The sequence below is a fragment of the Ranitomeya variabilis genome, chromosome 3 (assembly GCF_051348905.1).
Source record: "Ranitomeya variabilis isolate aRanVar5 chromosome 3, aRanVar5.hap1, whole genome shotgun sequence".
In the NCBI taxonomy this organism is placed as follows: Eukaryota; Metazoa; Chordata; class Amphibia; order Anura; family Dendrobatidae; genus Ranitomeya; species Ranitomeya variabilis.
Genome location: NC_135234.1, coordinates 663,009,605 through 663,022,387, shown reverse-complemented (window position 1 = coordinate 663,022,387; position 12,783 = coordinate 663,009,605). Strand labels below are relative to the sequence as shown.

At 42.4% G+C, this 12,783-nt stretch overlaps 1 protein-coding gene across 4 annotated transcripts in view; it reads right to left on the bottom strand.

Moving 5' to 3' along the window:
• The window catches only part of SENP1 (SUMO specific peptidase 1), an 89,630-nt gene that overhangs the window by 23,243 nt on the left and 53,604 nt on the right, over positions 1 to 12,783 (bottom strand). For 3 of the 4 annotated variants that reach the window (XM_077297872.1, XM_077297873.1, XM_077297875.1), the window contains 3 exons: positions 8,516 to 8,653; positions 8,291 to 8,422; positions 1,678 to 1,881 (listed from right to left, as the gene is read on the bottom strand). In XM_077297872.1, the coding sequence (XP_077153987.1) occupies positions 1,678 to 1,881; positions 8,291 to 8,422; positions 8,516 to 8,653 (474 nt within the window). The remainder of the gene's footprint in view (positions 1 to 1,677; positions 1,882 to 8,290; positions 8,423 to 8,515; positions 8,654 to 12,783) is intronic. The other variant, XM_077297874.1, reaches the window with a different exon arrangement.

The window sequence follows — 12,783 nt, the reverse complement described above, 5'->3', positions numbered from 1 at the left end:
GCTTAACCATTTTTTATGATGTAGTCACCATTGACAGCAGCATCTAAGGGGTTAAACAGATAAGGCCGGTGCCAAAACTCATCATGGCAAATTCAGCAAGATATCCGCTATAGTGTACAGCCGACAGCAGCTGGATTGTCACTTGTATGAGGAGGCTATTCTCATATAACAGGTCAGTAAAAAGACATATTGGTGGTCATTAAGCGGTTAAGACCAACAGGTCTCAATAGTAAAATAGAACTATTCGCCTTTTAAAAAAAAAAAAGCACTTGGATCCTGAAACAAAGTACATGCCTCTATAAACCGTGCCATAATCTGCAGGCGTAATCCCTAATGAAGGTGATCATAACCACAAATGCGTTGGACAAGCAAACATCCTTTTCCAGAAAAGAGCCCGTACTGCTTCAGTGGAGGTTACACACCTGCAAGATGGCTGCTTATTTTGAACAGGTGTTGGTAGTGCAGTGCCGGCTGGTTACTCCTATAACACCGTCCATTTGCAAACTTAACGTGTATTCAAAACAGGATTCCCAGCAAGTACAGCGCGATAATAGGATTTCAGGACACAGGATTACATGGAAGCACAGTGCGACCACAGGACTTCGATTCCTAATAAACCAGCGCTCAGAACGGATTGTACATCGTAAACAGGGAAGGAGAGCTGTCCCAGCTATCTCTTACACTGAGTATTCACTAACACTTTACTAGAACATCTCAAACTTTTTTCACTAATTAAAAATATGTTATGCAAAACTGTTACCCGGCATTCTCATGTTTTTACATAATCATTAATCCAGTAGTATTGTCACCCATAGCACCATCCACCGCAAATCCTCTTGGCCTAACAGACCCTTGTGTAAGCATACACCTGAAAGCAAACTGAAGCTGACCTAAAATTAAAGTTATTACAGGTTGTGTGTCCACCGATGCACACACCGTAACACATGACCTGCTGAACATGGCCCACCGTATACTTCCTTCCCTCATCATTGAGCAAAAAAGGAACGAAGAGGCAGAAGGAGTATGCCAAGCGCTTCTGAGCAGCAGAAAATGGCAAGAGCCTTTAAGGATGGGAGACGCTGTCCTGCAGGAAGAATAAGCAGGTGCAGCGCGCACTATGCCGGCCAACGTATACTTTCCAGGAGCACAGCTGGAGCAAGAACATGGCGCTCTGCCCAGTCACCTGGCATGTTCACCAATAGGGAGAGAACGACAAGTGTTTATGTCCCAAGATCGTCTGTCTAACTTTCTTGCAGCTCCTGCTACCAACCACAGGACCCAGGTATTAAAAAAGTACACCTCTATGCTCTGACCGGAGAGGTACAGAATTATATGGGCGAAGGGGACGATCTTTTATCCTCTGTTTGCCATTCTTATGAAGTCAAGGGCGCATACTGGCATTTTACGGCTTTTCATAATGAATAAAAGAATTGCAGTTAAGACTGACAACTTGCACTCAGACCAAGACAGATACCCGCAGTTACAAATACTGGAGAAATGGACACAACATACAAGGGTTTTTCTGATATACAACTCCAACACCACCCTATTTTCTGGTTCCTTATGAAGCCAACACTGCAGCTGAACTGTGGAAAATGTATCGAATTACCAAAAGTGTGTAACATCCCTCCCATTAAGAGCAAAGAAGAAAAACAAACAGTTAAATGTATTTCTTACAGCCAAACACCAGTGCACTCCAAGGTGAACAGGAACTAACAAAACATCCGCAGCAAAAACATCCACTTTCTTCGTCCATCGTTTCACAGCCTGAAACCCAGCAGACTTTAACTTTGGGAAAAAAAAGGTGTTGAATGCATGAACTTTTGGCAAGCCCTTCCGTTTACTTCTTTCCATCAGAAGATTCATATAGAAGTTTATTACCTGTTAAAAAAATAAGACACTGTAAAAACTAAGATGGTAGAGGGAATAAATAGGTTTTATATAATCATAAATCAGTATATTTAACAATCCTTAACACATTCTTTGCTCCACTTCCTGCCCTATGTCACATGGATGGCACAAAAGCTGGACCCACAACAACGACTTAGATGACAAAACGACAAATCACAAATGTAATCCACTTCTGCAGGTTCATGGTAACTGTACAGGGTGGGCCATTTATACGGATACACCTAAACAAAAAGAGAATGGTTAGTGATAACTGTTTGTGGCACATTAGTATATGGGAAGAGGAAACTTCAAGATGGGTGGTGACCATGGTGGCCATTTTGAAGTCGGCCATTCTGGATCCAACTTTATTTTTTCCAATGGGAAGAGGGTCATGTGACAAACTGAGAACTTCACAAGAAAAACAATGATGTGCTTGGTTTTAACGTAACTTTAATCTTTCATGAGTTTGATGTGTCACATGGGCCTCTTCCCATTGGAAAAATAAAGTTGGATCTAAAATGGCAGACTTCAAAATGGCAGCCATGGTCACCACCCATCTTGAAAAGTTTTCCGCCTCCCATATACTAATGTGCCACAAACAGGAAGTTTATTTCACCAGCCATTCCCATTTTATTTAGGTGTATCCATATACATGGCCCACCCTGTAGTTTCAAATATTCAAACTTGTGTTAACCAGAAATTGGCCGTGTCCGGCAGGGGTTTTGTCTTCTCGTCAAACCTACAACTTTGCCCAACGAGACAGATGAGGGCTTGGTTATTGTGGGATGAGTTGTACATTTGAATAACCCAATACATTTTACCACATAACCAGGAAAAAAATTCCAAGAGCGGTGAAATTGTTTATTACAAAAAACCCCCAAAAAACAAACACACAAATTTACTTTATTGGGAATTGTTTTTATGGCAATCTGTGGTAAGAATGATCAGGCAATATAATTCAACATTACCAAACATTAGTTTTTTTGCATTGCAGTAGTAAAAAAATAAATAAATAAAGATAAATTAGACGCATGAAAAAAGAAATTGGGGTGGAGGTGCGGATTGTGTCACGGTTTACATACCTGTAACGTTTTCATTTTATGGTCCATAAAGCCACATGAGGCGCTATTTTGGAGTTTTTATTTATAACCTTTTGAGATAGACATGACATTTTGATTGCTTGTAACAGCATTTTTTAAAGGTATTAAAGTAACCAAAAATACCCCCAATGTTGGTGTTTTTCTTTTGTCATTTTTTGATAAATCAGACTTCTCTGAATATGGCAATACCACGTGGTTTTGTTTATTCCATTTCCTTTTAGTGAGGGGGGGGGGGGGAAGGAGGGTGATTTGAATTTTTTATTTCTCATAAAAATTGATTTTCACTGTATTGTTCTGTCCATTTTGGTGACTTGAACCCGATATATACAGCAATATCACAGCATTGCTGCATCCCCATGCCAGAGTGCTGTTAGTGCCGCTGTCAAAGATTAACAGCAGCATTTAACAGGTGAACAATCGCAGGCATCGCTTCACGCCACCACTACCTGCCGTGTATGGGGCGAGCTAAGCCTGTGAGCCTGCTCCATAAACTCACTATAGACTTGTGCAGTACACGTAAGGCCGGGGTCACACTGGCGACTAAAGCGGATGAGTGTAATGCGATTAAAAAAAACTAAAAAAAAAACGCACTGCACTCAGACCAATGTTAATCTATGAGGCAGCTCCCAGCAGCCGATTTTTTGTCGCCTGTTTTCCTCGGTCCGAGAATCGCAGCATGCACTCAGCCGACTCTCGGCTCACTCGCACCCTATATAAGCCTACGGGTGCGAGTGAGAACGCACATCGCTTGGATATCATCCGAGTGCTGTGCGTTAAACGCTGACCCCGGCAATGGAGGAGATGGAGAAATTAGTTTCTCCGCCTCCTTCGCAGCTGTGCTCTGATCCGCTCTGAGAGGCTCGGACCACAGTATCATGACACTCGGCTCCTGCTCGCAGCAGAGCAGGAGCCGAGGGTCATTAGCATATCGCATCGGATGCAATACACTAGTGTGACGCCGGCCTAAGGCAAATGTCGGTAAGGGGTTACGGCAATAAAGTTTCTTGTGGGGTTAATACAATTACCTGTTTGTGTTTAGAATGGAATCATCAGATATTGAACAGAGAAAGGCTGTGAAGTAGGGGATCTGAGTTATCTGTGCATTATAGAACAGCCCATTGATAAGACTTTGGCTGTGCCTAAAATAAGAGGCACAGCCAAAGTATCATCAAAAGAGTAAAGAGTATCTTACCAACTTCCACTACCCTGCGGCTCCCTCCATCCAGCTACTGTCTCCTTATCTTATGGCATTGTCGGGTGAGGATGAGCAGACAGGCAGGGAATCGGCAGGTGCTGATTTTAATAGGACACTTGTCACATTGTAAATGTTGAAACTAAATTCCCATCCGTTTTATTTTCAGTGACAATCAGATCAAAGACTAGAAAAAGCGATCACCCCTTTAGAGTTTGAGATTATAACAAGTTAAATGTGTCAGATTTATTATGTGTTTTAGGGATTTAACAACTCGCTTACCAAGGGTGTATGACTTGGTGGTAAAGAGACAGTCTGAAAAGTGACACTGCACTAAAAATACATCAAGGTTTTAGTGCCAATTATCCCCTTCAACAGAGCCCAGTGATTTTGTGATTGTTTATTCGTAACATATTGCACTTTGCTCAATATGACTTATGTTCATTTGTGAAAAAAAAGGAAATTTAGCAAAATGTTAAACTTAAATTTTTATGCTCTTAAACCAGAGTTAGGTCATACAAAATCGTCGAACATTTTCCACATGACTACTTAATATAATTTTTTTACACTTTTTTTTGGTTTTTTGTTCACAAGCTAGAAGGCTTAAAAGTTGACTAGCCATTTCTCATTTTTCCAACCAAATTTTCAATTTTGTTTTTTTTGTTTATGGACTACATCACATTTGAAGTGACTTTGTAGGGCCTACATGACAGAAAATACCCAAAAGTGGCAATTTTTTTCATTTTCACAAGGATAGCATGAGAAAATAGACCCCATGTAATTTCTCCAGAGTACACAGATATCCCATATGTGGTCGAAAGCTCAGAAAGGAAGGAGCGCCATATTGGAGTTCAGATTTTGCCAGACTGGTTTGAAGCTGCCTTGTCACATTAGCAGAACCGCTGAGGTGGCAGAACAGAAAAACCCCCAATAAGTGACCCCATCTCCCAAATATACCTCTCAATGAATTCATCTAGAGGGGCAGTGATCATATTGACACCACAGGTGTGTCATCAAATTTTATACCATCGGGCAGTGAAGAAAAAAAAAAAAAACATTTTCACCACAAAAATTTAGTTTCAGCCTCAGAGTTTATATTTTCACATTGGGAAATGAGTAAAAATGGCACCAAAATGTGTCTCGATTTCTGCTGAAAGTGATACGGCAAGACTTGGGAGGGACTGCCACTTTTTGCATCCTGGAGCGCACATTTTCCTAGAATTGTTTGCGGACTCCATATACAGATCCTCCAAGAGCAGAATCCCGCCCTCAAGTAACCCCATTTTGGAAATTGTACCCCTTTGGGAATTTATCTACCAAACTGCCATTGTAATGCCCAATATGTTGTAGTGCCTAGCTCATGACTCTGGAGACACACCAGTAAATTAGGCGGGCTCTCATCGTTACAGAAATGCCAAACATGTGGGCGGCTGGCGCTAAATGTGGTTTTGGGTCACTGGAGCTCAAAAGGAAGGGAGAGGCACTTGGATTTGGGAGGGCAAAATTTGCCGAAATTCTTATGGGGAGAGAGGAGCCATTTAGCTTTTGGGCTACCAGTAACATGGAAGCCCCCTATATTTCTGTTAACAGACGATGGATCTGAGTGGGGACTTGCTTTTTTTGTGGATTGAGTTGAAGCTTTTATTGGGAAAATTTTACATAATGTTTGGGATCACATTTATCTGGCGCTCTACGCTGAGCACTACATCGGGGTTTCCATCTAAATCTAAGTGACGTGATTCAGATGAAACCCCCAAGGGATCCATTCACTATAATGAGGCAGCAGAGTTACTCCATTTGGCCTCCGTTCAGCAGTGTCCTTTTTAGAAGTGCACAAAACTGGTTGACCGAGCTTTTATGCATGCCTAAAAAGACAGACACTGCCGGATGACAGGCCAGACAGTGTCCACAGTGCCTCAGTCTGCCTCATTATAGGGAATCTTCTGCTTGGGGGGGGGGTTCATATTTCAGAGATTTACTTGGAAAACCTGGTGTAAGCGCACAGTGTAGGATAAATATGAGTTGAGCCTTACTGAAATCTTTGGGAGACTGAAAAAAAAAAAAAAAAAAAAAAGATCGATTACAGCGATACCAAATTTAGGCTACGTTCACATTTGCGTTGTGCGCCGCAGCGCACAACGCAAACAAAAACGCGGCAAAATGCACGCTAAAACGCTGCGTTTTGCGCCGCATGCGTCCTTTTTGGCCGAAAGTTGGACGCAAAAAAAATGCAACTTGAAGCGTTTCTTGCGTCCAACGCTTGCGGCCATGCGGCGCAAAACGCAGCACAACGCATGTCCATGCGCCCCCATGTTAAATATAGGGGCGCATGACGCATGCGGCGACGCTGACCGCAAATGTGAACGTAGCCTTATATCAGGTTTTTAGGTTTGACTGCTGTCACACACAAAGACTTTTTTAATTGTAAAAACAAGATTTTGCATCTGCTTATATTGATACCTATAATTTTTCCATGTTTCTACCGACAGTCATGTCAGGGCTTGTTTTTTGCGGGACGAGTTGATGTTGTTACTACCATTTTCAGTAAACTGACGTTTTTTTGTTGATCGCTTTCGTTTGGATTTTTGGGAGGCAGAACGAACTAATTACGATTAAAGCGATGCCACATTTTTTCGTGTTTTGGAGCTTTTGTGCAATAAAAACTTTATAGAATTTGCATTGCTTTATTCTGAGAGCTATAACTTATTTTTCCACTGATGGCGCTGTATGGTGGCTTGTTTTGTAAGTATGATAAAGCAGTTTTTTGCCTTTTTTTACGGTGTTCACTGAAGGGGTTAACTAGTGGGACAGATTTTTATGTCAAGTCATTCCGGATGCAGCGGTACTAAATGTGGGTACTTTAGGATAAAAAAAAAAAAAATTCAGAGAAATATTTATGGGTACAATATATTTTTAGCAGTGTTTTTTTTTATATATATATTTGTACAATTTGGTTTTTCACTTTATCAGCTACGATTGCTTATAAAGCATAGCAATGAATGAGAATCGCTATGTTTCATGAACAGTCAGTGCTGCACTGACAAGTTTGCTAGCTCTGGTGACCCAGATGTCGTCATGACAACATCGTGTCACCGTAGCAACGATCAGCCCCTCATGATGACACCCCCTCTGCATTGGGGAGTCCCCTCTCTCTGCATTGTAAATGCTGCAATATCGCTAGCAGCATTTAGCGGGTTAAACTGCCGGGAGCGGTGCAGGCATCAGCTGTCATTTCAGCTGAACACCTGGTGTCGATAACCTGGGCGCAGCCTCCTGTGCGATTGCCATGACGTACATATTCATTGGTCGGAAAGGGGTTAAGCCTACTAATTAGTATAAAAAGGCTAAACAATCTAAAGGAAGGCCATATTTATAAAAATGCAGGAGCCACTGTGCTGAGCTTTAAGATGTAAATACAGTTTTAATCAGTTTTGTACATTTTCTAGCAAATCTGCTCCAGTTTTTCTTTTCTTGTAAAACAAGGCAGTAGTTTTTGCATTTTCTGAGCGAAATCAACAAGGAGATTGAACAGGACAAAATGTGAGACCTTCCGGTAAAACTTTTTAATCCATATCTGGCTCTGACTGTACATGAGAAATGTGCACAGTTCGGCTACATTCACACATGTATGTGCTGCCACTTTGTTTCTCCCTTGGACAACAAACTAACCCATAGTTTCATTGACCCACACAGAAATCCGTTTTGAAATGTACACAAGACCGTTCCTATTCTCGTACATTTTGCAACTTGGCCATTTGAACAAATGTGGGTTTGCATAAAAACACGAAAGACAGACTTTGTTCTTCTGTTTTCCCATCAAAGTTTGGATGAGGCGATAGATAAATCAAAGTTCAAATTGTTTAATTAAATTAACTTAATTAATTTACTGATGACAAAGTAAATGGATGCAAAACAGATTACATGAGAAAAATGGTCCATTGTACATGGATGTATAAAAAGATATGGATGTCAATGTAGCCTTAAAGTGTGTTTTTTTTTGTCTCCACTAGCAAAAACGAAAAAATTAAATGACTGCTAGTTTTCAAATAGGCATGCACAAAAGAAAAAAAAAAAAGAAAAAAAAAAGAAAAGTAGTTTCATTACTCACCTCATCATTAAGCCAATTTAGACTATTAAGGGTCATAATATCTTTGCGAGTAATTGTCAAGCGGAACGCTTCACTTAAAATTTGATCCTGGTTACCACCATAAAGAGCGTGCTTAATTTCTCTCTCCATTTCCTTTATGTTCAAAAAAATTTGGAAGGAATCAGTCACAAAATGTAACAAGTTAGAAAAATTAACCTATGAGGAGTATACGAGCAAAGAAATTACCGGCGTTATCTGTGGGAATTCCGGCTCTTCCTTGATAGATTCTTCAGGTCTTGGAAGTAAAGTAACAGGAATTTCCTTTTCTAGAGGCACACGAAGTCTTAGCTCTACAGCATCATGTACAGAATGTTCCTGCAGCCTCTAGATTTAAAAGAAAAAATGTAGCGATATGTCCACACTATAGGGTCGGCTGTGGTAAAGGTACACATACAAACTTTCCTTCCTCACCATCACCGAAACCTAGCTCACCTCTTCTGACACAGCCTCTCGTGCTGCACTTTCGTATGGTGGATTCCACCTTTCCTACACACCCCGCCCCAGCAGCAAGCATGGTGGAGGAGTTGGTTTTCACCTGTCAGACAACTGACAGGAAATCCAATTACCACCCTCTATTACCCTTCCTTCCTTTGAGGTGCACTGTGCGCATCTATTCACCCTCCAACTGACTCATTTACCGCCCCCCAGGGCCAGCCACCACCTTCTTTGACCACTTCACCACCTGGCTACTTCATTTCCTCATCAATTTCTACCAAAAAAAAAAAAAAAAAGGAAAGCATAAGGCGAAAGAAAACGAAAACATTTTTTATTAAACATACGTACAATACGTTTAAGAGTGGAGGGGATACAATACAAAAAGTGCACACACATTGCAATCCAAACAATAAATGGTTATAGAAATTAAACACCAGTATAAAAAACGTAGTTAGTATTCAAGGCTTATTCGTTACAGGTATTCTAACTACATTTTTTAACGAATACCTTTAACGAATAAGCCTTGAAAACTAACTACATTTTTTATACTGGTGTTTAATTTATATAACCATTTATTGTTTGGAGTGCAATTCACTATGTGTGCACTTATTTTGTATTGTACGTATAGGTTTAATAAAAATATGTTTTAGTTTTCTTTATTCTGGCATATACTTCCTTTTTTGTGGGAATTGTGTATTTGGAAGTGCCTTTTATTAGGCCGAATTCTTTGGTTTAATTCATTTCTTCTCCGCCGACTTCAACATCCCCATTGACACTTCCCTCTCAGCTGCCACTAAGCTTCTATCTCTCACTTCCTCCTTCGGCCTCACTCAATGGTCTTCTACAGCCACCCACAAAGATGGCCACACACATTGGACCTAATCTTCACCCGCCTCTGCTCCCTATCTAACCTCTCTAACTCACCGCTTCCTGACCACAACCTACTCACATTCTCTTCCTTCTCCACTCCTTGTCTACAATCCCCAACCCACAAACTTGCACACCCTCGCAGAAGTCTTAAACACATCGATCTACACTCACTCTCTGAATCCCTTCTCCCCCTTACAGAAATAAGTTCCCTACACAACGCGGATGCCGCTCTACACAACACCACAATGGCTGTAGCTTTGGAATCTGTTGACCCTCTCACATACCAAAGCTAGCAAAATAAACAGACAGCCCTGGCACACCAGCCTGATCAAAGAACTGAGGCGAGCTTCTAGGGTTGCTGAGCGGAGATGGAAAATATCCCACTCCAACAAGCACTTCATCGCATTCAAACAGTCCCTCACTACTTTCAAGGCCACACTCGCCACAGCTAAATAAACCTACTTCTCATCTCCTCCCTGTCTCACAACCCTAATCAGTTATTCAACACCTCAATTCTCTCCTCCATCCCCCAGCACCTCCTCACTCATCTCAGCTGAAGACACTGCCTCATTTTTCAAGCAGAAGATTGATAACATCAGAGATCGTTTTGGTCGACAACACCCAGAGCCCTCCTCCCAACTGCCCAGCCCTCCATCTCCAAAACCAGCTTCTCCACCACTACAGAAAATCGACTCTCCACTCCCTCTCAAGATCGCATCTCACCACCTGTGCTCTTGATCCGATCCCATCCCACTTTATCCCAAACTCGCCACAGTCTTCATCCCAACCCTAACCCATCTCTTCAACCTATCACTAACAACTGATGTTTTCCCCCCTCAAGCTTTAAACATGCCTCAATCACACCTATCCTCAAAAAGCCCTCTCTTGACCCATCCTCTGTATCGAGCTATCACTTCTCCCCTATACCTCAAAATACTGGAACACCACGTCCATCTTGAACTGTCTTCCTATCTCTCTTCCTGCTCCCTCTTCGACCGCTTACAAACTGGCTTCCGGTCACACCATTCCACTGAAACTGCCCTAACTAAGGTCATCAATGACTTATTAACCGCCAAGAGCAAGCAACACTACTGTCCTCCTCCTCCTGGACCTGTCCTCTGCCTTTGACACAGTGGACCATTCCCTATTACTACAGACCCTCTCATCCCTTGGCATCACAGACTTGGCCATATCCTGGATCTCGTCATACCTAACAGACCGGACATTCAGCGTCTCCCATTCACACACCAGCTCTTCACCTCGCCCCCATCTATCAGTCCCGCAAGGTTCAGTCCTAGGGTCCCTGCTCTTCTCCATTTACACCTTTGGCCTGGGACAGCTCATAGAAGCTCACAGCTTTCAGTATTACATCTATGCTGATGACACACAGATCTACATCTCTGGACCAGATATCACCACCCTACTAACTAGAATCCCTCAATGTGTCCGCTATTTCATTCTTCTTCTCCGCTAGATTTCTGAAACTTAACATGGACAAAACAGAATTCATCTCCCCCCCCCCTCCCAGTAAACGGCTGCCCACTCTCCCCAGTCCTACAAGATCGCTGCCTTGGGGTAATCCTCGACACTGATCTCTCCTTCAAACCACATATCCAAGCTCTTTCCACTTCCTGCCACTTTCAACTCAAAAATATTTCACAGATCCGTACATTCCTAAACCAAGAATCGGCAAAAACCCTAGTGCATGCCCTCATCTCCCGCCTTGACTACTGCAACCTCCTGCTCTGTGGCCTCCCCTCGAACACTCTCGCACCTGTCCAATCTATTCTAGACTCTACTGCCTGACTAATCCACCTGTCCGCCCACTATTCCCCAGACTCTCCCCTCTGTCAATCCCTCCACTGGCTCCCCATTGCCCAGAGACTCCAGTACAAAATCCTAACCATGACATACAAAGCCATCCACAACCTGTCTCCTCCATACATCTGTGACCTCGTCTCCCGATACTTTCCTGCACGCAACCTCCGATCTTCACAAGATCGCCTTCTCTACTCCCCTCTTATTTCCTCATCCCACAATTGCATACAAGATTTATTTCGCGCATCACCCCTACTCTGGAACTCTCTACCACAACAGACTCTCGTCTACCATCGAAACCTTCAAAAAGAACCTGAAGACCCACTTCTTCCGACAAGCCTATAACCTGCAGTAACCACCGATCGACCAAACCGCTGCACGACCAGCTCTACCCTCACCTATTGTATCCTCACCCATCCCTTGTAGATTGGGAGCCCTCGTGGGAAGGGTCATCTCTCATTTACCAGTTGTGACTTGTATTGTTTAAGATTATTGTACTTTTTTTTTATTATTGTATTAATTATTTTTTCAAATGTATTTAGCCTTCTGACCGAGCACTCCGCCTCCTAGCCACAGGTGTTTTAATTGCAGCAGGTCCATTACCCCTCCACAGAGTGAGAATGCTAGTCTAAGAAGAGGTTTTCATAGGTACCCATTCAGATGGAGACATTTATTCTCAGCGAGGAAAGGAAAGCTTAGGACCTGGTATAAGAGATGCCGTAAAGTGGCTACCAGGTACACATAAAATTGGCCATTTTTATGCGCTAAACACTCTAATTTTTCATATTTCTAGTGCAGTAATGCAGTTCAATTTTCGCGTTTCATGTTTGCATGTTTCAGCGCTGCAGTGTGCTGCCTTATTTGCTTGACTATATAAGAGTTGGTGACTCTAGGTTCAGCACCTGTTCACACGTAGTCTATGTTTGGATGTGACGGTCAGTTTTTTCAAATGTTTTTATTATGTTAACCCCTCCTCACATGTAAAGCGCCATGGAATAAATGGCGTAATAGTAATAATAATAAACTAACCTTATAACCCCACGACTATGGAAGAATTTAATCTGGGTCTGCCAATTTCTATATCGGGATACTTAAGGGTATGTGCCCACAGACAGGAATCGGCAGCTCTTCGAACGCAGCACATGTCCACTGCGTCCAAATCGCTGCCGTCTTTTGAACGCAGGTGATTCTGCATGTGATCACTGAACCGTGCGCAATCACCAGATCCAATACATTATACGGGTGACATTTATATTGCGGAGACTCGCATCTCCGCAAGATAAATGGACATGCTGCTGTCTGGAAAGACGCACCGCATGTCCGTCTCCTCG